At 34.7% G+C, this 23005-nt stretch overlaps 1 protein-coding gene across 1 annotated transcript; it reads left to right on the forward strand.

Moving 5' to 3' along the window:
* Positions 1-2588, forward strand: LOC146157164 (uncharacterized). Its single transcript, XM_083388105.1, has 4 exons — positions 1-252; positions 1794-1938; positions 2036-2148; positions 2322-2588. Exons 1-4 carry the CDS (start codon positions 1-3, stop codon positions 2586-2588), a joined length of 777 nt encoding a protein of 258 aa, XP_083244231.1.
* The last annotated feature ends 20417 nt before the right edge of the window (positions 2589-23005 follow it).

Consider the following 23005-nt stretch of genomic DNA (forward strand, 5'->3'; position numbering starts at 1 on the left):
ATGAAGGTAATATGTGCCGGAACGTGCAAGACTGGGACCAAGACGATGGCGGCCGCTTTACGCGACTTGGGCTACGAAGTGTACGACTACATGGAGCAATACAACTACCTCGGATCCGAGTGGGAACGCATCTTTAGGACGGGAGGAAGCACAGAAGATTTCCGGCGAATGTTTTCCGACGTCGACGCCGTAACTGACGTACCTGCTTGCTTCTTTTGGGACGAGATCCATAAAGCTCACCCTGATTCAAAGGTAAGAGGTCCAACTCAAGTCAGCGTTGGTTGCTGGTTTAAGCGACGGATAAATTTACAAATTACAGAGCCATAATGGAACCGCAATCCAACTATCAGTACGTTTCCGTAAAGTGTATCCGAATTAAGCTATTTTCAGTATTTTTAGCCAAACTTTCGACTTATAGTAAATCTAAATATTGACGTATTTACCTGCAAAATAGGGAATAAATTGCATCTCGTTATAAATCGTGTTTAACGCCAATAACAATAAAACGAATGTACATTGTTCGGACACGCAAAAAGATTCTTGAGTCGAAACAAGAAAAAGATTACAGAGCCTATTTAAATAATATTTTTATTTTTCTAATATAAATAAAAAGAAAACTTTTTACCTGTATGGTAGATTAAAAAGTATGTCCAGCGTTTGGGATTTCGCAGTTGCACTCTCGCATTTCTTAGAAAATCGCCGTTAAATGCGGTCACCCACGAATTTCAATCAAACGCACAAATTTTTCTTCATAGAATGTTTTATTTACCGCCACGAAAAGAGAAGCAACTTTTTACAGTCGCGCTAATTTAAACTGCATAAGCATCTCCCGCAACAAAGTCCAAAGTTTTCCATGTTGCCTGCGTTTAGTCTTGTTTAACTGCGAAAAAATGATAATGACAATAAGGAAAACGGGTGTTGACATTTCTGGTGATCCGGCAAGCGTTTCAAATCTTTTTTTAGCCGGATATGACTGGAAACTTGAATACTTAGCACTGAGGTGACTAGAAAATAGGGCTACCATATTTTCAGCAGCCAAAAAGAGTACATTTTTTGCCGCCAAGTTAAACGAAAGTATAATCGTTAAGTTTAAGTTTAATGATGTTTTGCATTTCCTTGGTATTTGCAGCCAAAAGTTACAAAAAAAGCGAAGCAAAAGACACAAAAACAATAAATAAAATTTATTTTTCAAATTCAGCCCATGAATACTTTGCGGTTCCGTTAACAGTTTTTTTTCGGGGGCAATGTTTGCATAACAATCAAGAAGGTAGGGCTGGTAGGGCAATTTGTTGGAAAACCTTTTTTCAACTAGAAATTCAGCATGTTTCATGGCTACAGTAATTTGTGGCAATAAATACACTGTCTCGCCGTAAAGTCTTGTTGAAAGTATAAGCAACCAACTCCAAATGCGAAAAAAGAGGACAATTGGGCATTTCTGAGCGTCCTCGGAGGACCATTCGCTTTTCTTGAGAAAAGAGGACCAATCCTCCTAAAAGAGGACATATAGTAGGCCTACTATAAAACAGTGTTTTTCAACTTTGTTTCCCGCCGACCCAAACTAAGCACATAGCTGACAGCGAAGCATTTGTTTCCATTGAACTTTTGGTCAACATAAGCTGCACAACTGAAAACGAAAGCAATGATAAATTTTAATTCAATAAAAATGGGTCATGTCTTTCGTTTTTGGTAGTAAAGTTTTAGAAAAGTATAATACTTCAGTCGGCGACCCAATTTGAGGTTTGACTCACAGGCTGAGAAACACTCCCCGTTACTAATCTACGTTTATTCCGAAGATAATTTTAACGACGCGAGAAGACGAGGACGATTGGTGGAAGAGCATGGAAAAGCAACTAGAGACTGACGAAACTCCCGCTATGAGAATCTGGCCGTACTTTTCGCCAACACTATATCGGTATCGACGCTATTTGGGCAAACTGAGTGAGGATCTGATACCGCATGTTTTGTGTGCTAATGTTACACTGCGCACTTTTAAAGTGGTGCAAAAGTATCGACTTTGAAATTTGCTGTTTTTTAGCAATTGCCACCTTTGGTTGTGACGAAACGGCGACCGCCTGGTTTGGAAAAGGTCGTTTTAACGAACTTCGGCTTAGAATGGCATTCAGGCGTCACAACGCTTGTGTCATCCAGGTAGGAAGTCATAGGTTATAGGTTTCTAAATATGTTATATTACGCTAATTAAAATCGTTAGTAAAGCAATTGCCACTGGGTTAACCATTTAATTAATTATTGGGCTTAAAGTACTGAGATAGGACGTTGTATGGGACGTAGCAGAAATTTAACGTTGAGGTTTTTTTCTCTAGAACGCTCCCAATGACAAACTTCTAGTTTTCTCAGTCACAGAAGGCTGGGGTCCTTTGTGCCGTTTTCTCGAGAAAGACATTCCCTCAAAACCTTTTCCACACAAGAACAAAAGAGGAGAATATACCGGTGAAATATTTAAGTCAGACCCAACGCTGATCAGGGCCAATCGAGAAATATATTGTTCCTGTGCATTGCTGTCGTTGTTGGCTATGTTCGGTGCGTACAAGTTGGCGACATTTGTAAAGCCGCTTAGCTGGTTAAAATAATAACTAGGATTTCATTTAGACAAAGGCAGACAAGAAGAGTTTTTTTACTTGTAGACCAAGTTTCTTTCCTACTGAAGCACCAAATAAACGTTTCGTTCAGCTAAAGGTGGAAATTGTTGAGATGAAAAATAGTAGTAATTGATGTTTCATTGTGTCATTTATCACTTGGTGTGTCATACACTATAATTGCTATGTGTTTACCAATTTCGTATTCAAGAAAAAGTACACCTTGAAGAACTTTTTTGAATGTTGTCGCAATCACAAACTAGGCAAAAAAAATTACAATAAAAAACTGTTTAGTTTAGTCTGTGTTGCTAATGGTAAGTCAGTCGCTGGCCCGTAAGGCGAGGTCCGACGGCGACCTAAGTCTCTTACACGTTCCTTGTTACACCTGACTCCAAGGAGCAGGCCGCTAAAATACCTATCCTTAACTTATAGACAGATTAACTTTACTCAGTTGATATTGCTCGTTGAGTATATTGACAAATCTCACTAAACACGTTAACGTATACCACGGTGATTCAAGCTGATAGACAAGGCTCCATCCAATCGAATAGCATAAAATAAAATCCATCGCGAAACGTTGGTTCGGGTGGTCGCTCGTTTGTGGACAGCGGTCACGCGCATTGTGACGTCAAGTTGGGCAACGCTATACTGTAACCCAACCAATAAACAAGCCAGACGTAGGAAAGCTAAAGGCTACGATATCTACACTCTCTTAGTTTGCCTAAACAGTTTTGCGCCCTGGCCATGCCACTAAATTATATTGGCTGTCTAAATCCGGGAAGTCCTTACTCTGCTATACAGTGTTATACTCTACGGCAGGGTGGTCCAAACCCAGGCCCGACATCATTTTTTGTGGCCCGCGAAGCACTGTTGAATTAACGAGCATCGGCAAGCATATTGCAATTGTTTGATTATAGGCCTATTTACATTATTAAATACATTAACCGGTTTACTATCGCCCATCAAGTTTTAATCCAGGGGTGGCAAGAACGCCTAATTTTGATATGTATTAGACCGGTTTGAAAGTCGCAGTACGTCCTATATGGAACTTTCCAAAATGACTGTTTTTTTGCGAACTTGTAGGTTACATTTGCGTTTTGTTTTACGTCGTTTTAATGGACCAATAAACATAACAAAAAAAGTACGACCCTACATAAATTACTATTTTTGCCACTTTAAGGTAAATGAACGATGAAATATATAGCGCTTCGGGAAAGTATTGTTTTACAGGATTTCACTGTGACTAAAGGTTAACGCCCTAGACCTTTCCATCGTGCAAATCTAGCCAAATATATCTAGTTAAAAAAAATTCTACGCTTATAAATGCAGTATTCTGTTTTGTCAAATACGCAATTTTTTCGCGATTCGCGCGCACCATTTTGCCAGCAGTCTCTTTATCACATTACTTTTTGACGATGCTTTTAGTCGTCATCTTTAAACATTTCGTGACCCCGAGCTTACGGAAATCGCATATATAGCCTACTTTATGTGGCCGGCCAAGTATATCAAAGACATATTGTGGCCCGCGATGCTGTCAACCTTGGACCACCCTGCTCTACGGAGCCGTTATCGCGTGTTTTAAAGTGACAAATTCTATTTAAAAAAATATATAACGTATACACTCTCATTAACTGTTATTCAGAGTTTTCAGAAAAGCACAAGAGCCAAACATAATACATTCACGTTATGTTTCAAAATCAAACTGTCATATAAGTTGGACCCTCCAAAAGAAAATGATGCTGTTTTTCCACCTGGTGCACGACTATAGTGCTTTGTTTAGACTTCAGCCATAAAATCGAAATAGGAACAACACCAGAGTCGAAATAAAACACAGTTGGAAATTAGACCAAAATAGGACGAATACCTATTTAGTCGAATACCGTCTAAATCGGAATAAGTCCTAAATCTATCAGAATAAGACCAAAATGCCCAGAATCAGGCTTGTGCAACATTACCTAACCCCTAAGTACATTGCTAATACCCCTAATAATAATTTAAGCCATAACTCATTTTCTAACCCTAAAAAGGGCCCAACGATCCAAGGCCAAAATAGCGGCGCCCTTACGGCGCCGTTCAAACTAGGATGCCCAAGCGGCGATACTAAAACAGCCTATGCCAGCCCGAAGGCCCCCGATCGTCTTATACCCTCTCCCTACAGTTTAGCAGTTATTTGGTCCATTTAGGCCTTATTCCGATGAATTTAGGAATATTTCCAGCAGCTTTATGTCTTATTAAGACGATTTAGATCAGTGGTTCTTAACCGGGGTGCGCGCCCCCTATTTGCCCCAAGCAATTTTTAGGGGGCGCAAGCTCAACTCTAATATTTAACGTTTATAATGATTTATTTTAGTTGATCCCTGTTGCGTTTGTTTGTCGTTAATTCTCTTTAATGCTAAATCTTATTAAATAAATATATATTTTGCCTTGTGAATAGGCAGCATCAGTTTCTAAACAAAAAAAGCATTATTTCTGTCCATTGGTAATTCCTCTTCACACCGTTTGATAACATGCTTATCACTTGCGACTTGCGTGCTGCTCTTATTTTTTTCTCATTTTTTCACGTTGTCGCTCGTTTTTTTTTGTTTCTGACCTCTGCAGGTGTTTTATAATTTTATACGCGATCTTATATATATTTATGTTTCTACAAGTTTGGATATTGTACAGGTTTGTTTTTGTATTCAAACAGATGATGCCTATTCATAAGGCTAAATACACATTTCTGTAATAATTTGAAGAAATTATTTTATATTGTACACTTTTATATACGGTTTTGACATCATACACTATTAGTAGCAAACCAACAACAACCAAAAACAACTGCTAACGATCCTAAATGTTAGGTTTTTATGAATTTAACGATGTGTGTCTGATTGACCCGGGGACAATAAGATCTGAAGAATTCCTTATTTTATCAGCTATTATATCACAAATTGCCAAAGAAGCCGTTTCCTATCTAAAAAAATTAGCCTAAAGTTTTTTTTGGATATTTGTTTAATGTTTTACGTGGTAAGTTTTAAGACAGTTTTGTTTGAAAGTCCAATACATTTTTTATATGTCAATTCTTTGTCTTCTAGGTTAAAATTTTTCCAATAATTCGCTCCTCCCAATAAAATAAATAATTTACCTGAATTTTAATAGGGACCAACTGTGAAAAGTTTTGTTCATTTCCAGCCTTGTGCTATGAGAATATTTTGCATTGGTGCCATAAAATTTTTAAGTTTTTTTTGAAATTTGTCGACCAATTTTAAAATATTCAATAGTTATGTCAATAAATGTCACAATTTTAAGTTAGAAAAGTTAAAAAATAAAACGTTTCATTCGCCCCGAAAAGTTCTCTACATTACGTGGCACGTGTGCTGAATAATGAATTCATGTCATGTGAATTTTTTGCCTTTCGCGGTGATGGGAAAACAAGAGGCGTACAATCAAAAAGGGTCAAAACTTAATTTTTGCCGTTTTTAACTACCTAAATGCAAAAATGAATCTGGATTACGTTTCCAGTAAGTCGTACCCCACTTAAAAAATGTTTAAGCCCCAAGGCGCGGGCGTCTTACCGCACTATCGAAAATGAAAGGTTTGGTGACCAATATAAAGGCGTTTTTTGGTTTGTGTGAATCGATAACATATTATTTGTAATGTAGCTTCGTGTTGAAAGGAACAGTCTCAACCTAACTAAATCAAGCGAAAATGCCAAGTGTCTTAAACGAAATGTTTGGTGTCCTTAAGATTACCTATCGATGGCATCACATTTGACGTACCTTTGTGTTTGAAAGTGGCTTGGGTTGATTAAATACTGCCACAATAACAGTAAAACTTAATAGGAATAACAGAATAAACAAGGTTTTATGTCAAGTTTATCTTGAACAAGTCAAACAATTTACAAAACTTGTGTGGAAGCGGCAATAAATCGACTATGGAGAAATATTCTAAGTGAATACCAATTTCCGATGCATAATTGTTGTCGGTTAGGGTTATTAAAGAGACGTTAGGAAAACAAGTGATTCGTTCGGTGACACTACCGAAAAGCGTATGACAAATCGAGTATACAACCGCGATATATTTTAAATACCTAAACACGTTTCAACTGGTTCTACAATTTTTTTGTTTGGTGATCCCTAAAGTTGTTGTGACGAACTAATGCACCCTGTTTACTTAAAAGGTAAACTGAGGTAAAAAACAATATTGAAAATCATTATGCCTATCAATATCATCCTTTCAATTAAATTGAGCGGACCGAAGTTTTACACACTGTCGGTGAAAGTTCGATTACGTCTGCAGGCTGCTTGCAAATTTTATTCCGTGTCATAAAACAGCATTCAAACAAACTTGAGAAAAAACAACAGAATTCAAACAAACTTGAGAAGTCAAATATTAATGGTTTATTAAAAGTTTGTGATGCGCCCTTGTATACCTTTTGCACCCCAAAGTGCACCCCTTGCATATTTTGGTGCACGCTAGGATGCACCGTGCACACTGGTTGCAGAGCACTGATCTACACAGCCACATTCAAATTTACAAACGAAGCCCACGGGAGCGCGCCAGAAGGACGAAATGACTTGCGTTAAATGTTGTGCGTTTGAGCGAATCTGTTAATGACGAGGTTAAGCGATAGACGAAAAAAACATTTCTTCAATGAAAAATCCTGGTCATATTCATTTTTCATTGTGCTTTGCGGTATAACAAATTTTCTACCGTTTAACAGTTCTGTTTAAAACTTCATAGCATTTATCTTTAGCAATCTAAAATTCCACTATAATTCTGCATTTACACTTGATAAAAATATAAACGTCTTTAAAAAAAATCAACCACCCCAAACAAACTGATCCGCAAGATAAGACTTTACGGTCAATATAATTTCACGATGTTCAACCAAAACAGTCAGCTTTAAATCTAACCTTTACAGCCTTTGATTTAAGTTCGTAATTGGATATAAGATACTTGCCCAAATGTTGTTTCAAAAACTTGTGCGCGGCTACTTTAGGAGGTGTTTTGTTGTTTAAGGGGCGCTACATCTTATCGGGGAAATCGCGCTGTCAAAAAATCAACAAAAAATGTCTATTCGCGCAGGGTGAGTGTTGCTGGACTTCTATAGTCGTTTTGCCTTCAATTGAGAGACAACCACGATATAGCGAGTGTGTGGCGTATAAGATGTTAGCAGACAAACGGACAAAGACACACAAATTTCAATTTTCACGGTAAGCTAAATTGCATGTTTTATCAAACACCATTAAATTAAAGCGGAATTCTTGCTTGACGGGATGTGTTTGGCTCTATACCAGGGATGGCGAACTTTTTCGTCGTGCGGGTCACAAACACGACTTTAAATCCACAAAATGCACAAATGGGTCATATATTTATTTATACGTTAATATTATGCGAACTTTGCTGCTGCGTCGTTTTAATTGTTATTGTCTGCCTTTGTATTTCAAGGTTTTTGAATGATTTCCAAATTCGGATTCCCACAAATATTAAGAAGCTAAGTAGTTAACAAATGCTGCAGCATTTTTTATGGGTTACAGGAGTTTAGAAGGAAGCTTTTCACCATGGTTTATTGGTTTAACCAGAGTTTTTAGAATTTTTAGTCTGCGAACTATTAATTTTCCTTCAACGATCGCCACCCTTTACGTTTTACAGCAATAAACAAAATGCTTTTGCTTTTCTGCTTTTCTGCACGCATTGTTGAAGTGCAATTAATGTAGGCCTATACTCGTCAACCCGAAAACACTTTTGCACAACCCACAGATTTGCCAGCCCTCATTTAAACCGGGGGTCGGCAACCTTTTTGGCCCTGCGGACCGGTTTGACACTTAAAATTTTCTGCGGATCGGCTTTAAAAAACAACAAATGTATAGTAAATGTAATTTATTAAAACATTTTTTCAATGAACTAATTAAAATGCATACGCTTGTGTCTAACACTTTCCTGCCTGAACATCAAAATAATAAATCGTTTTTCAATGCATATCATATGGTCACAGCACACTTTGTTTTGAACCTCACGAGTGCTTAATACTAATTCCGATTTTTTATCAAACTAATAAGCCATGGAGTATGTTTAAACGAAAGTAGTGTTTACGTTGCGCGAAGTGTGCCGTGACCCCAGGTGTGCGGAAGTGTATTCCGGTGTACTCAGGTTACATCCGGTGAGCAAAAGTCTGCAAAAGTGTCCTGAGAAGCAAAAAGTGTCTTTGGGTGAAAAAAAAACGTTTTTATAAGTTTCCGGAAGTAAAGGTGGAAGTGTCAAAAAGTGACAAAAAGTGTGATACGGTAAGGTAAGGTAGTTCTCTACGTTGCAGTGTTTCTGTTATGCCCAAAAGATTTTTTGTAAAATTTTCAGAAGAGTCAGAAAGCTACTTTTGCGCGAGGTGTGCCAATTTCAAAAAGTGACCTTTGCACGAAGTGTGCCAAAAATATCGTCGATTGGTAAAGTCGAACTGTACATTGGTTGTCTTGTTTGTTGTGGCAGATTTGGGCTCGTTCACAGAGAAGCGAGCAGAGAGGAAACAGTGTTTCCCTATCAAGACTGGTTTCCTAATTATAGCCAGTATTGGTTTACTATTGACGTAAAGAGTAATGAGATGGTATTTTATATTTAGTTCATTAAAACTTTAGTTGTTTGGTAATTTAACTTGAATATGATGGATTTTATTATTGGCACACAAAAAAAACTTACATTGTCCAATTCATTTTGTTTATTTCTAAATATTTGTATTTCAAATATACCATTGACTGTATAGTTTTGCTTGACGTTCACAGAGCGTTAAGTTGAGAGGAAACACTGTTTCCCTATCAAGACTGGTATCCTAATTATAGCTTATAGTGGGTTAATATTGACAGCGTTGAGTTGCTGATTTTTGAGGTATATTAAAATCATGTTATTCGTAAACCTTTGTTGAATTTTATGTATTTTATAAATGACACACAAAAACCACACATTTTCATTGCTAATTTTAGTTTTTCTTAAATTAAATCCTAAGTGGTTTGGAAACCTATTTTGTATTTGATGTATTTTATCTACGACACACAAAAAAGCACACATTTTTAATCTGTTTTGTTTATTTCCAATTTTCTTTATCTTAAATTTAGCAACCGTATTTACACGAAAAAAAAAATTCATGACTACAAACTTACAATTTATTTACACTACTGTCAGATTATTATTGCTATAATATAAAACAGTTATTTCTTGATACTTCTTTTTTGATTTTTGGTGGAGTATTTTTTGTCTGTCCACATCAATTGCAATAACTTGACAAGTTCATTAAATTGTCGCCTTACATTGAAATTTACTAATCCGTCTGCTAGTGGTGCAACTTCGTAGAACTTTATGCAAAATATATTGTTAGATATAACGTTATTTTTTGACTTTGTATTTTATGCTAAGCATTCACAGAGTGGCAAGTCTATAAATGGGTAAAATTTGTGAAATATGACGTTATAGATCGAGTTATAGCGAATTTTTTCAGATAAACCCAAGTTGTTTGAAAATCTTACTTTAGGTGCAGAAATATTTTCTATGAATTTTTTAGAGGTGTCGAAAAGCAGATTTTGTGCGAGGTGTGTTTTAATATTAGTGCCTGACCCGCAATTGATAGCTTTGCTAGAGTATTCTGTTGTGCCAATGTCAAAAACCATCCTTTGCGCGAAGCGTGCCAAAACAATCGCCGATTCGTAAAATCAAATTTTATATTGGTTCGTAATGTATGTTGGAATAGATTAATAGTGCTCGTTGTTCACAGAGTGGCGAGCAGAAAGGAAAGAGTGTTTTCCTATCAAGATTGGTTTCCTACTTATAGCTTGTATGGATTTTCTATTGACGAATAGAGCTTTGAGTTGCTAATTTTACTTTTCAGATATATTGAAACCTTAGTTGTTTGGAAACTTGAATTTGATGGATTTTATTATTGAAACACAAAAAACGAAACATTTTCAATTCACATTGTTTATTTTCAATTAATTTTATTCCAAATAAACCACAACTAATTATACGAGATCAAAATAAAATTCTGACTCAAAACTTACAATTTACTTACATTGCTGTTACATTAAAATATGCTTATTGACCCTGTGTGTCGTAAGGTTTCTTTTAAGCCAACAAAAAATGTTAGAACGTTTTTTAAAGTAACGAAAATAGTCTTTTGCGTATGTGACAATCTAAAAAAAAGAGACATTATCAAGAATTTTACAATTTATTAATGACATAAGTTGTTTGGTAATTTACCTAGGGTTTATTTTAAACATGTAATCTTTGTTGAAATGAAATTAAGTTTATATACAATTTATTTACAATTATTTTCACTGAAATATATATATATTTAAAAATAGTTATTTGGTGACATTTTTCCCAATGGTATGATTCCAACAAACAAATATATGTTAGGCCTTCCAACAATTTTTTCGCTCATCCCTTTACTTGTGTTCCACCACCTTGTGTTGTGGTGGCCCAGCCGGGGCGTAGAAGAATAAAATTTTGCAACCATTAACTATGGATAAATTAAAACAAAGCCACGCAATCTAATATGTATAACAACGATTGATTATACTAAATGTACTTAGTTTTTAATTTTCAAAAATACATTTTTAATTGAAAGGTGTGATTGTTTGCTCTGTTTAGAATCCGAGAGAGCAATTTGTTGTCTATTTAAATTCAATAACTAATTTTGACTCACGTCGCTGAAAATCGCCATTTAAACATTGTTTTTTTTGTTCACCTTAAAACTGAAAACCTATTTAGGCAATCACAGTTAAACGGTTGGTGGGCAAATATTGTTGACAGATGATCGCATAAGGAACGTAAAATGTCTTAGAGGGTTAGTGGGGATGTGAAATACAAAAAAGTTGTTATATTTTATATTTTGAGTAGCTGGTAGGAAAATCAACAGGAAAAAGGTCTTAATATCTTTTGAGAAGCTGAAAAGAAAACGAATAGATATAGAATACCTCTATTTTATTTAGCAAATCGGATTATTAGGCTATATTACAAAAAAACACTTAAGACATAATTTTGCCTGAAAATGATTTACGAAAAATGAGCTGCGAGTTTGGCGGGCCGCAACCACCTCGCGGGCCATAGTTTGCCCAAAGTTGGTGAAAATTTATTTGAAAATAATAGTTCATTACGTAATAATCAAAATTAATCTAAATATAGACATTACATCATTGCGATAATGCACAATCATAAATGAAATACATTTAGATCGGCTACCCGACTATTTTTGCCTTAAAACAAATTACCTGAATAAATTTGGTAACTTATATTAAAAAAAAATGAAATTGGTAGCTGATCGATTCGATATGCTAAGCTAACCATAGTATCATAAGGGTGACACAATATAATGTTTATATCTGGTAAACCAGAATTGAACGGTATGGTTCGAAGCAATATTAACGAGCAAAATTATTTGAGCCATAGATTTTTCAGCCATTGGGCATCCCCGAGATTGCACAACAACGTTAAACACTTAACTTGACTTTATTTTTTTTTCAATTCGTGTGAACTAGGGAAAGGTTTAACAGGCCAAAGCGTGTATATTTGTATTAATGTTTTCCACATTACAGCCAAGTCCCATACAAATATCAGTGTAATATTGACAGGTTGAGTTATCAAAGTTCTACCCTTTCCAGGCAAGTTTGGTCATGCCCGAGATGCACAAAAACGTGAAATAGTTAAACATGACTTTTATTTTCGTAATGCGTTGTTTTATTTTTCGTAATGCGATCGCGTCAGCAATACGCAAAATATTCTACCTATTGGAAAATGGTAGCCTAACCCTTAGTTTAAAATTGTTGACAGACGTAAATCACTTTGAGTATGAGGGTGTATTTAGTTTTTATCACACAAATATTTACACATGTGTCTAATTTTCAGACTCAATGTTTACCTATTGGAAAATAATAACCCTTAGTTTGAAATTTCTAACAGCTTTAAATTACTTTTTTAGCAATCACTTTGTGCATGTATAATAGGTCATAAGTTCTTGTTTTATGACACAAATCTTTACATATGTGTCTAATTTTAAAAAAACGTTCTAATGTGAGTGGGTTGATTAAATCTAAAATTATAAGAGAAATCATGTTAAACTTGAATAAAATATTTTACTTTATAATTTCGAAAAGCACTACTATAAACATGGCACGACCATAAAAAATGTTTGTTAAACAAAGTTAACTTCTGGTAATTGACGTTAGAAAAAACACTTATGAAAAAAAACTAAGCTGTTTTGTAAGTGTAAGCGATTTAAACAAATGTATATTTAACTATAACGTTTAAGAGTTTTAGTTGGTGTTGTGAAATTAACGAACAAATGCAGTAACATTACATTTTCAACTTAGAAAATTTATAGTTCAAATGTAGTGTGTAATTTAAATAAATGGTCATCTGCGAGTATGTCATTAGAAATATGTTTTTTTTATCCCAAAACAACTCTGTCGGTAATGAACAAACAAAGTGACCTGCTAATATTATTAGTATTTTCTGAAAAAAACGATTGAAAATTTTTTTTGTGAAAAGTTGGCAACTATTAAAACGACCTTTGTATAACGTTTGAATAAAAAAAAGGTAATATTTTATTATTGCAAAGAATAATGTTAATATAGATAAACTAACATTGCTATTGTATTGAGTAAAAAAATCGAAAAGAAAATTATTCAAAAGGAAAATCGTTATTTACAAACATAATAACATATTCGTTAGTGTTCAGCGCTAAAAAATTTTAGAGAAAAATTTAAACACGAATATTTAATAAAAAAAAACAGAACACAATATTAGGAGTTTATTGAAAACAAATGGGAAACTCTAAATAAAAAAAATTATATTAACTTGCAAACGATATTTTTTGTAAAAAAAATGCTAGAATTCGTAGTAAGTCAAAGCAAAAAATTTACAAAAAATTGTTCTAGTAACTTACTATTGCGGAAAAAAATTGAAAAAAAAAACAAAAAAAAAATAGTGATTGTAGAATAGGAGTATGGTTTCTTGTGTTAAACTGGTTAAAAACTATACACGGTATTAATTAAACGATTTTACAACAGGTTTTCCTAATACAGTTTTAAAGAAGCCACCACAGTTGTGTGATGCACTACTTAATTTATCTTCCGTTTAGTGCAACTGTTTTCATTTTAATTTTTTTTTTCAGGACGTTTTTTATTTAAAATGTTTTTCTAGCGAAACCTAAACAGCTTTGTTCTGCGAAAATAAATACTTCGTATCGTTTGGTAGAAATATTTCAATGCTTTTATTTCTTTAATACATGCCAATACAAACATAACAGATTTCTAGAGCGGAACTTTATTAACGTCTTTCATTTTTTTACTGAAAACGAACAAAACTTTATTCTAACTTTATTCTCACCTATTTTCCATAATAACTGATAAAGATAAAAAAAAATATTTCGGAACAAAATGTTATTGTTCCATTAAGCATTTTACGAAATTTTTTAAAATATTTATTTCAAATAATATTTGTTGTTTAACACAAAAAGTTTAAATAGGTATACTTAATCTTCTTTATTCAGTTGTTTTAAACAAAATGCTGAATTAAACAACAAATGAATAGGAAAATCCTAAAGTATAGACATGCAAATTTAGATTGTGTGTAGGAAAGCAAACTCTTGTGTACATGATGGGTAGGCGTTTTGGAAACTTTGTCTGCTCGCAGACCAACCTCGTTCCAACTGTGATAAAATACCATCACAATTGATTCTTGCTGGAAAAGTCTTCGTTGTATAAAATGTGAATATTTTATAGATAATTTACAATAGCCGATATATGTCAATAAATAAAAGCGTCCCAATCTCTATAACGAGTTTTCAGATTTTCCAAAACGTGAAGTCATACAAATGCAGTTTAAATATTTACGAAAAATATTTTTTTTTATACTTTATATAACAACATAATTGTAGATTTGTATTTCTACACCACAAATCTAATCCCTTCAACACTAGTAGATATTAATAAGCCTACTTTTGTCCACACACATCCTGACCAACACGGCGTTGCCTTATCTGGATATTCGGAGAATGGAATAAACCAGAGTTGTTGTTCTTCAGGTTTCTAAGGTGATGAATAAACTCACATCTGTAAAAAAAAGTCTTTTTTTATATATAGGATTGTCAAATAGAAAGGTTAAGTGACATGGTACACCTAATTTTAGCAATTTTGTTATAATGATTTCGTACGCCCATTACAACCTTACCGTGGTGAGAGCTTGTTATGTTCTTCGTAGGGTTTGTCCTCCATTTTCCAACGGTGGATTCCTATGTTGCAGAACCAGCACTTTGTGTAGTCGCCAAAGCCTAGATGTGGTTGTCGGTGTGTTAGCGTGTGTGGTTTGATATTAAAACAGTATCGGAGTTGACACCTGTTAGTTATCAGTATTTTTTTTAAATATTTTATTCAAGTTTAACATGATTTCTCTTATAATTTTAGATTGAATTAACCCACTCACATTAGAACGTTTTTTTTAATTAGACACATATGTAAAGATTTGTGTCATAAAACAAGAACTTATGACCTATTATACATGTATAAAGTGATTGCTAAAAAAGTAATTTAAAGCTGTTAGAAATTTCAAACTAAGGGTTATTATTTTCCAATAGGTAAACATTGAGTCTGAAAATTAGACACATGTGTAAATATTTGTGTGATAAATCCGAGAACTAAATACACCCTCATACTCAAAGTGATTTAACCAAAAAAAAAGTGATTTACGGCTGTCAACAATTTTAAACTAAGGGTTAGGCTACCATTTTCCAATAGGTAGAATATTTTGCGTATTGCTGACGCGATCGCATTACGAAAAATAAAACAACGCATTACGAAAATAAAAGTCATGTTTAACTATTTCACGTTTTTGTGCATCTCGGGCATGCCCAAACTTGCCTGGAAAGGTTAGAACTTTGATAACTCAACCTGTCAATATTATACTGATATTTGTATGGGACTTGGCTGTAATGTGGAAAACATTAATACAAATATACACGCTTTGGCCTGTTAAACCTTTCCCTAGTTCACACGAATTGAAAAAAAATAAAGTCAAGTTAAGTGTTTAACGTTGTTGTGCAATCTCGGGGATGCCCAATGGCTGAAAAATCTATGGCTCAAATAATTTTGCTCGTTAATATTGCTTCGAACCATACCGTTAAATTCTGGTTTACCAGATATAAACATTATATTGTGTCACCCTTATGATACTATGGTTAGCTTAGCATATCGAATCGATCAGCTACCAATTTCATTTTTTTTAATATAAGTTACCAAATTTATTCAGGTAATTTGTTTTAAGGCAAAAATAGTCGGGTAGCCGATCTAAATGTATTTCATTTATGATTGTGCATTATCGCAATGATGTAATGTCTATATTTAGATTAATTTTGATTATTACGTAATGAACTATTATTTTCAAATAAATTTTCACCAACTTTGGGCAAACTATGGCCCGCGAGGTGGTTGCGGCCCGCCAAACTCGCAGCTCATTTTTCGTAAATCATTTTCAGGCAAAATTATGTCTTAAGTGTTTTTTTGTAATATAGCCTAATAATCCGATTAGCTAAATAAAATAGAGGTATTCTATATCTATTCGTTTTCTTTTCAGCTTCTCAAAAGATATTAAGACCTTTTTCCTGTTGATTTTCCTACCAGCTTCTCAAAATATAAAATATAACAACTTTTTTGTATTTCACATCCCCACCAACCCTCTAAGACATTTTATGTTCCTTATGCGATCATCTGTCAACAATATTTGCCCACCAACCGTTTCACTGTGATTGCCTAAATAGGTTTTCAGTTTTAAGGTGAACAAAAAAACAATGTTTAAATGGCGATTTTCAGCGACGTGAGTCAAAATTAGTTATTGAATTTAAATAGACAACAAATTGCCCTCTCGGATTCTAAACAGAGCAAACAATCACACTTTTCAATTAAAAATGTATTTTTGAAAATTAAAAACTAAGTACATTTAGTATAATCAATCGTTGTTATACATATTAGATTGTGTGGATTTGTTTTAATTAATCCATAGTTAATGGTTGCAAAATTTTATTCTTCTACGCCCCGGCTGGGCCACCACAACACAAGGTGGTGGGACACAAGTAAAGGGATGAGCGAAAAAATTGTTGGAAGGCCTAACATATATTTGTTTGTTGGAATCATACCATTGGGAAAAATGTCACCAAATAACTATTTTAATATATATCTATTTCAGTGAAAATAATTGTAAATAAATTGTATATAAACTTAATTCCATTTCAACAAAGATTACATGTTTAAAATAAACCAGGTAAATTACCAAACAACTTATGTCATTAATAAATTGTAAAATTCTTGATAATGTCTCTTTTTTTGAGATTGTCACATACGCAAAAGACTATTTTCGTTACTTTAAAAAACGTTTTAACATTTTTTGTTGGCTTAAAAGAAACCTTACGACACACAGGGTCAATAAGCATATTTTAATGTAACAGCAATGTAAGTAAATTGTAAGTTTAGAGTCAGAATTTTATTTTGATCTCGTATAATTAGTTGTGGTTTATTTGGAATAAAATTAATTGAAAATAAACAATGTGAATTGAAAATGTTTCGTTTTTTGTGTGCCAATAATAAAATCCATCAAATTCAAGTTTCCAAACAACTAAGGTTTTAATATATCTGAAAAGTAAAATTAGCAACTCAAAGCTCTATTCGTCAATAGAAAATCCATACAAGCTATAAGTAGGAAACCAGTCTTGATAGGAAAACACTCTTTCCTTTCTGCTCGCCACACTGTGAACAACGAGCACTATTAATCTATTCCAACATACATTACGAACCAATATAAAATTTGACTTTACGAATCGGCGATGGTTTTGGCACGCTTCGCGCAAAGGATGGTTTTTGACATTGGCACAACAAAATACTCTAGCAAAGCTATCAATTGCGGGTCAGGCACTAATATTAAAACACACCTCGCACAAAATCTGCTTTTCGACACCGCTAAAAAAATTCATAGAAAATATTTCTGCACCTAAAGTAAGATTTTCAAACAACTTAGGTTTATCTGAAAAAATTCGCTATAACTCGATCTATAACGTCATATTTCACAAAATTTTACCCATTTATAGACTTGCCACTCTGTGAATGCTTAGCATAAAATACAAAGTCAAAAAATAACGTTATATCTAACAATATATTTTGCATAAAGTTCTACGAAGTTGCAGCACTAGCAGACGGATTAGTAAATTCCAATGTAAGGCGACAATTTAATGAACTTGTCAAGTTATTGCAATCGATGTGGACAGACATAAAAGACTCCACCAAAAATCAAAAAAGAAGTATCAAGAAATAACTGTTTTATATTATAGCAATAATAATCTGACAGGAGTGTAAATAAATTGTAAGTTTGTAGTCATGAATTTTTTTTTCGTGTAAATACGGTTGCTAAATTTAAGATAAAGAAAATTGGAAATAAACAAAACAGATTAAAAATGTGTGCTTTTTTGTGTGTCGTAGATAAAATACATCAAATACAAAATAGGTTTCCAAACCACTTAGGATTTAATTTAAGAAAAACTAAAATTAGCAATGAAAATGTGTGGTTTTTGTGTGTCATTTATAAAATACATAAAATTCAACAAAGGTTTACGAATAACATAGATTTTAATATACCTCAAAAATCAGCAACTCAACGCTGTCAATATTAACCACTATAAGCTATAATTAGGATACCAGTCTTGATAGAGAAACAGTGTTTCCTCTCAACTTAACGCTCTGTGAACGTCAAGCAAAACTATACAGTCAATGGTATATTTGAAATACAAATATTTAGAAATAAACAAAATGAATTGGACAATGTAAGTTTTTTTTGTGTGCCAATAATAAAATCCATCATATTCAAGTTAAATTACCAAACAACTAAAGTTTTAATGAACTAAATATAAAATACCATCTCATTACTTTTTACGTCAATAGTAAACCAATACTGGCTATAATTAGGAAACCAGTCTTGATAGGGAAACACTGTTTCCTCTCTGCTCGCTTCTCTGTGAACGAGCCCAAATCTGCCACAACAAACAAGACAACCAATGTACAGTTCGACTTTACCAATCGACGATATTTTTGGCACACTTCGTGCAAAGGTCACTTTTTGAAATTGGCACACCTCGCGCAAAAGTAGCTTTCTGACTCTTCTGAAAATTTTACAAAAAATCTTTTGGGCCTAACAGAAACACTGCAACGTAGAGAACTACCTTACCTTACCGTATCACACTTTTTGTCACTTTTTGACACTTCCACCTTCACTTCCGGAAACTTATAAAAACGTTTTTTTTTTCACCCAAAGACACTTTTTGCTCCTCAGGACACTTTTGCACACTTTTGAACACTTTTCAATTTTACTTTTGCTCACCGAATGTAACCTGAGTACACCGGAATACACTTCCGCACACCTGGGGTCACGGCACACTTCGCGCAACGTAAACACTACTGGTATCGGATTAGAATACGAAGTATCGGCCATCTTGTGGCTTTAAACGAAAATCTATATATCGAATCGAGGATGATCTATATGCAGGGTTAGCATACCGACACCTTGTCTTATTTTAGATTTTCTTTAGCCTCACTATAATTTTTATTGCGCGGTTTCTTGTATTTACGCGCATTTGGTGCATTTGGCACAGAGACTAAGTGTTTTTAGGATTATTTGGATTTGGATGCCCTCCAAAAAAACTGGATCCACCCCGAGTTTTGAGTAGCGTGCTTATTTTTTACGCTTGGCAGATGGTAACCCTGTCTATATATTATAAGTTGATGATTATAGCAACGCAATCAATAAAACTATTGTGGTATTTCTCTCAAATCATACACTCACATCCATCGGGTCAGTGGGGGGCGGGGGAGGAGGTGCGCGTCGCGATGTATGCTTGTTCGTTCCCTCCTTATCCGATCGTAGGTTCTCGTACGTTTGCTCTGCAAAGCGCCAAACAATACAACATTGAAACGTTTCGGTTAAATCATACTGTCACAAATCCAATCGAAAGATAATGGCCGATGCTTGGCCATTACGTTTCAAATTTATCCGTTTGGTTTTATTTAAGTTTGTTCATAATCTTTTTTTAAGTGAGGCGTAGTATTAACGCCCTATGTTGGACAGTTTGTTTTCCAGGGGTGGGAGTGGGTGCAAGATTGATCCAAACGTAAAAAGTCAAAAGGCCTACTTGTTTCAAAACTAAACGGTTCCAAAACCATGTAAATGCCTAATTGAAGCTATTTTAAATTTGATTTTACAGGCAGGCTATAGTCTTCAATGGGATTTGGCAAATGAAGTAATTGGCATAAATTCGATAAGCGATAGAGTCGTCTTATATGTTCGATGATCGTGGACGAATCACAGATTTGGTAGACACTATACTTGACTATTTCCTTCTGCCTGGTAAAATGCTTCGGAGTCTTTTTTAATACATACCCGGTGGTGGTGCTGGTGCTTTACGTTTCATCGTTCCTTCGGCGTTCTGTTGCAGGTTCACGTTCTTCTGCAATAAGAAACATTGAAAAGAAAAGCCGCAAAACAAATCTCATTAAAATAAAGCCTAAAGGCGTTTTACTTAATGGAACTGAATAAGAATCTTCGTAAATGGTCGTATTTGTCCAATTCTAAATAATCAGGTGGCAATGTATAACGAAAAAATGTATTGATATCTTGACAGGCTTTCGCACAATCGTGCTTCATCGAGTAGGCTACCTGTCACACTGACAACAAGTCCTAAAACAGAAGGTGTTTGCAGTATGGCATAAACCTTTATCTTATTATCAATGTGTTACATTGTATCACAGCCACATTACACGCTACTTTTTCGATAATTTATATGAGTTTGACATTAAGCTTTGTTTATATGCAGGACGCGGTCAGCTCATTGCAATTCAAATCACTTAAGGGGTGTTCTTACCAAGGTATATCTGTTATCTGGTCGAACCATTGACTCCACCCTTGCGTTTAAATCGTTCTGAATCCAAGCTGAAGAGTTGTTTCGATTCTGTCCCGGAAGGTAAGAGTTTCTGCGTGAGGAAAGATAAAAAAGTGGACAATGTCATAGGGAAGAAGTCTCCCAAGTATTGCCAGTGGGCCAGATCCGATCCACTGGTTTAATTCTTCCCGCACACGGCATATTTTCCTAATGACGCTAAAATACGGTTAATAATTAAATACTTTATTGAGTAGAGTGTTTGCCGGGTGCAAAACTAAGCTGAATTTGTTGAATAAGTGTAAAACTTATTATAATTGTTGTTTCCCTACAGGTGCGCTTTGTTGTACAATCGTTTGTGTATGATTTGAATGCAATAAATTGGCAAATAGTTTTACAATGCTTTTTTTTCTTTTTATTTTACGGTAAACGCAAGTGAGTAGGCCGCAAACTATATTTGTATTTTTTGCAGTACGTAGGGTGCCGTAAGTCACAAGTGTAAGAAACACTGACCTACACGATACAGGAGTAGCCTACTCCATGCGGACACTGACTTTTTATAGCCTGCTTAGTTTTTTTTATCTATTTACCTTCCGTTTCCATCTTCCACGAATGCTTCATTCGTCCATTCGGGCCGCTCGTCCCAAACTGAAATTTGCGGCTGAAACAAAAGAAGTTTTTTTTATAAGAATAATTGCCGTACATGTCATATACATGTGTCCCTTGGATTTGCTTGGTGATATGATATATACATGTTAAGTCGTGCAGGCATTGCAAAACGGAATATGACTGTATAACGAAAAAGCGTTGCCTGCTACACACACAACTTTTGGACATTTGATTGAATTTGACTTTAATAGACGTTGTGCAAAGAAAACCATTTTATTCTGTCTAAATAAAAAATAGTAATTAACGAAAAACAGCTCTGCTTGTAATTCCAGTTATTTACCGACAATTGTAATAACCAGAGGAACTATTTTTGGTTGTTATAATGCTTAGTAGCAAAGTTTCTATATAAAGAATAATGATCAAGTTTTGTAAACCTGCTGCTGGTAAGAGTTCATGGCGGATCTTTTCAGGAGCAGTCGATTCTTTTCCATCCTCCGCTTCTTCAGCTTCTTCTTGCAGCAGAAGAAGATCACCGTAATGGCGATGAACAGGGCGATCATGAAGACCACGATAAGTATGACGGCCCACATCGGAAATGTCGGGTCTCCGGAGTCACTGGAAATAAGCAATTTGAATTTAAAACAGTAGTAAAGTAAAACGATGTTTTCTAAACCTTAACTTCACTACCTTGCAGCTTCCTGTATGCAATCGTGTTGCATCTATTTTATCTTGGCCTGGTTTGACCACTGGAGTTTCGTTCTTGAGGCCACTGTATCTTGGGAACTGAAATTTTGCCATTCGGTTTGGTGGTTTTAATTTGGTTTGTGTCTGGTTGCATGTCTTATGAGAGACGTTCTATGGAGGATTTATTGACGTCATGTTGCTTTTGGTGTAATATTTTTGTGCGCGATTTTGCGATGTGTATAAACGCTTCGCAAATATACTTCCACTAAGGGATGTTTAATGTAGCTTGTATTTTATTTCTATACAGATATGGCACACTTTGAGCACGGCCGTCCCGAGCATTATGTCATTCATAAGATTTGTTGTTTAAATTAAAGCGTGGAAGTTTTATTTTGACAATTGGGATGTTATATTTTTCGATTATTTTTGTCTGCACCGAAAGCACAAAAATCCCCTCACCCAAACTGGTTGTTGAAAGAATTTTCTCAATTTTTTTTGCATTGAAAATTGTTTGTCGCCTCGTTGTATAGCGTGTAGCTCATACAAAGAAGATAACGTCAAATAGCCCAGACCAGTGCTTTTCAACTTGTGGGATGAAAAAAAATTAATTCGGATGACAAGCGTCGTGCGGATGAAAATGGTACATATTATTATTTTTCAATATGTGTAATGCATTAAACAAATAAGCTGGTGCTCCCTCCTATGCGTTACAGGTACAATAATATAGTCTATCAGTGGTTCATTACGGCTTAAGCTATCTATTTCATATCGGTTAAGGCTTACGTTTTACGTTTTTAATACGGTACACAAAAACTTTCATTGTTATTTTACAAATAAGGAAAATGTAAGGCTGCAAACTTATTAAGCTTGTTTCGTGCGGATGAAAATTTTCCGAAATAAAAGTGCGTACGGTTCCTTTAAAGGTTGAAAAGCATTGGCCTAGACCAGGGGCGGGCAACATACAACCAAGCTATTTTGCCAGTGAACTTAAAGTTGACAAGGAGTGTCGCAAATTTAAAGGATTAAATGCCCAGATACTTAGTTTTTCACTAAATTCGGCAAAAATACAGTATGTTTGCTGTGCAATGAAAGTGTTGCTGCGTTTAAAACACTACAACAAAATACGATATTTCTTGTATATGTGGATAAATACGCGATTAATGTATCGATTCAGGAATACGGCCCGCCA

This window comes from Ascidiella aspersa, chromosome 4, assembly GCF_963924565.1.
Source record: "Ascidiella aspersa chromosome 4, kaAscAspe10.2, whole genome shotgun sequence".
In the NCBI taxonomy this organism is placed as follows: Eukaryota; Metazoa; Chordata; class Ascidiacea; order Phlebobranchia; family Ascidiidae; genus Ascidiella; species Ascidiella aspersa.

Bases quoted from the DNA above. Each gene is read 5' to 3' on its own strand.
- LOC146157164 (XM_083388105.1), top strand. From the start codon at position 1: ATGAAGGTAATATGTGCCGGAACGTGCAAGACTGGGACCAAGACGATG. The intron at 253-1,793 runs GTAAGAGGTCCA...TTTATTCCGAAG, and splicing joins AAGCTCACCCTGATTCAAAG to ATAATTTTAACGACGCGAGA. The intron at 1,939-2,035 runs GTGAGGATCTGA...GCTGTTTTTTAG, and splicing joins ACGCTATTTGGGCAAACTGA to CAATTGCCACCTTTGGTTGT.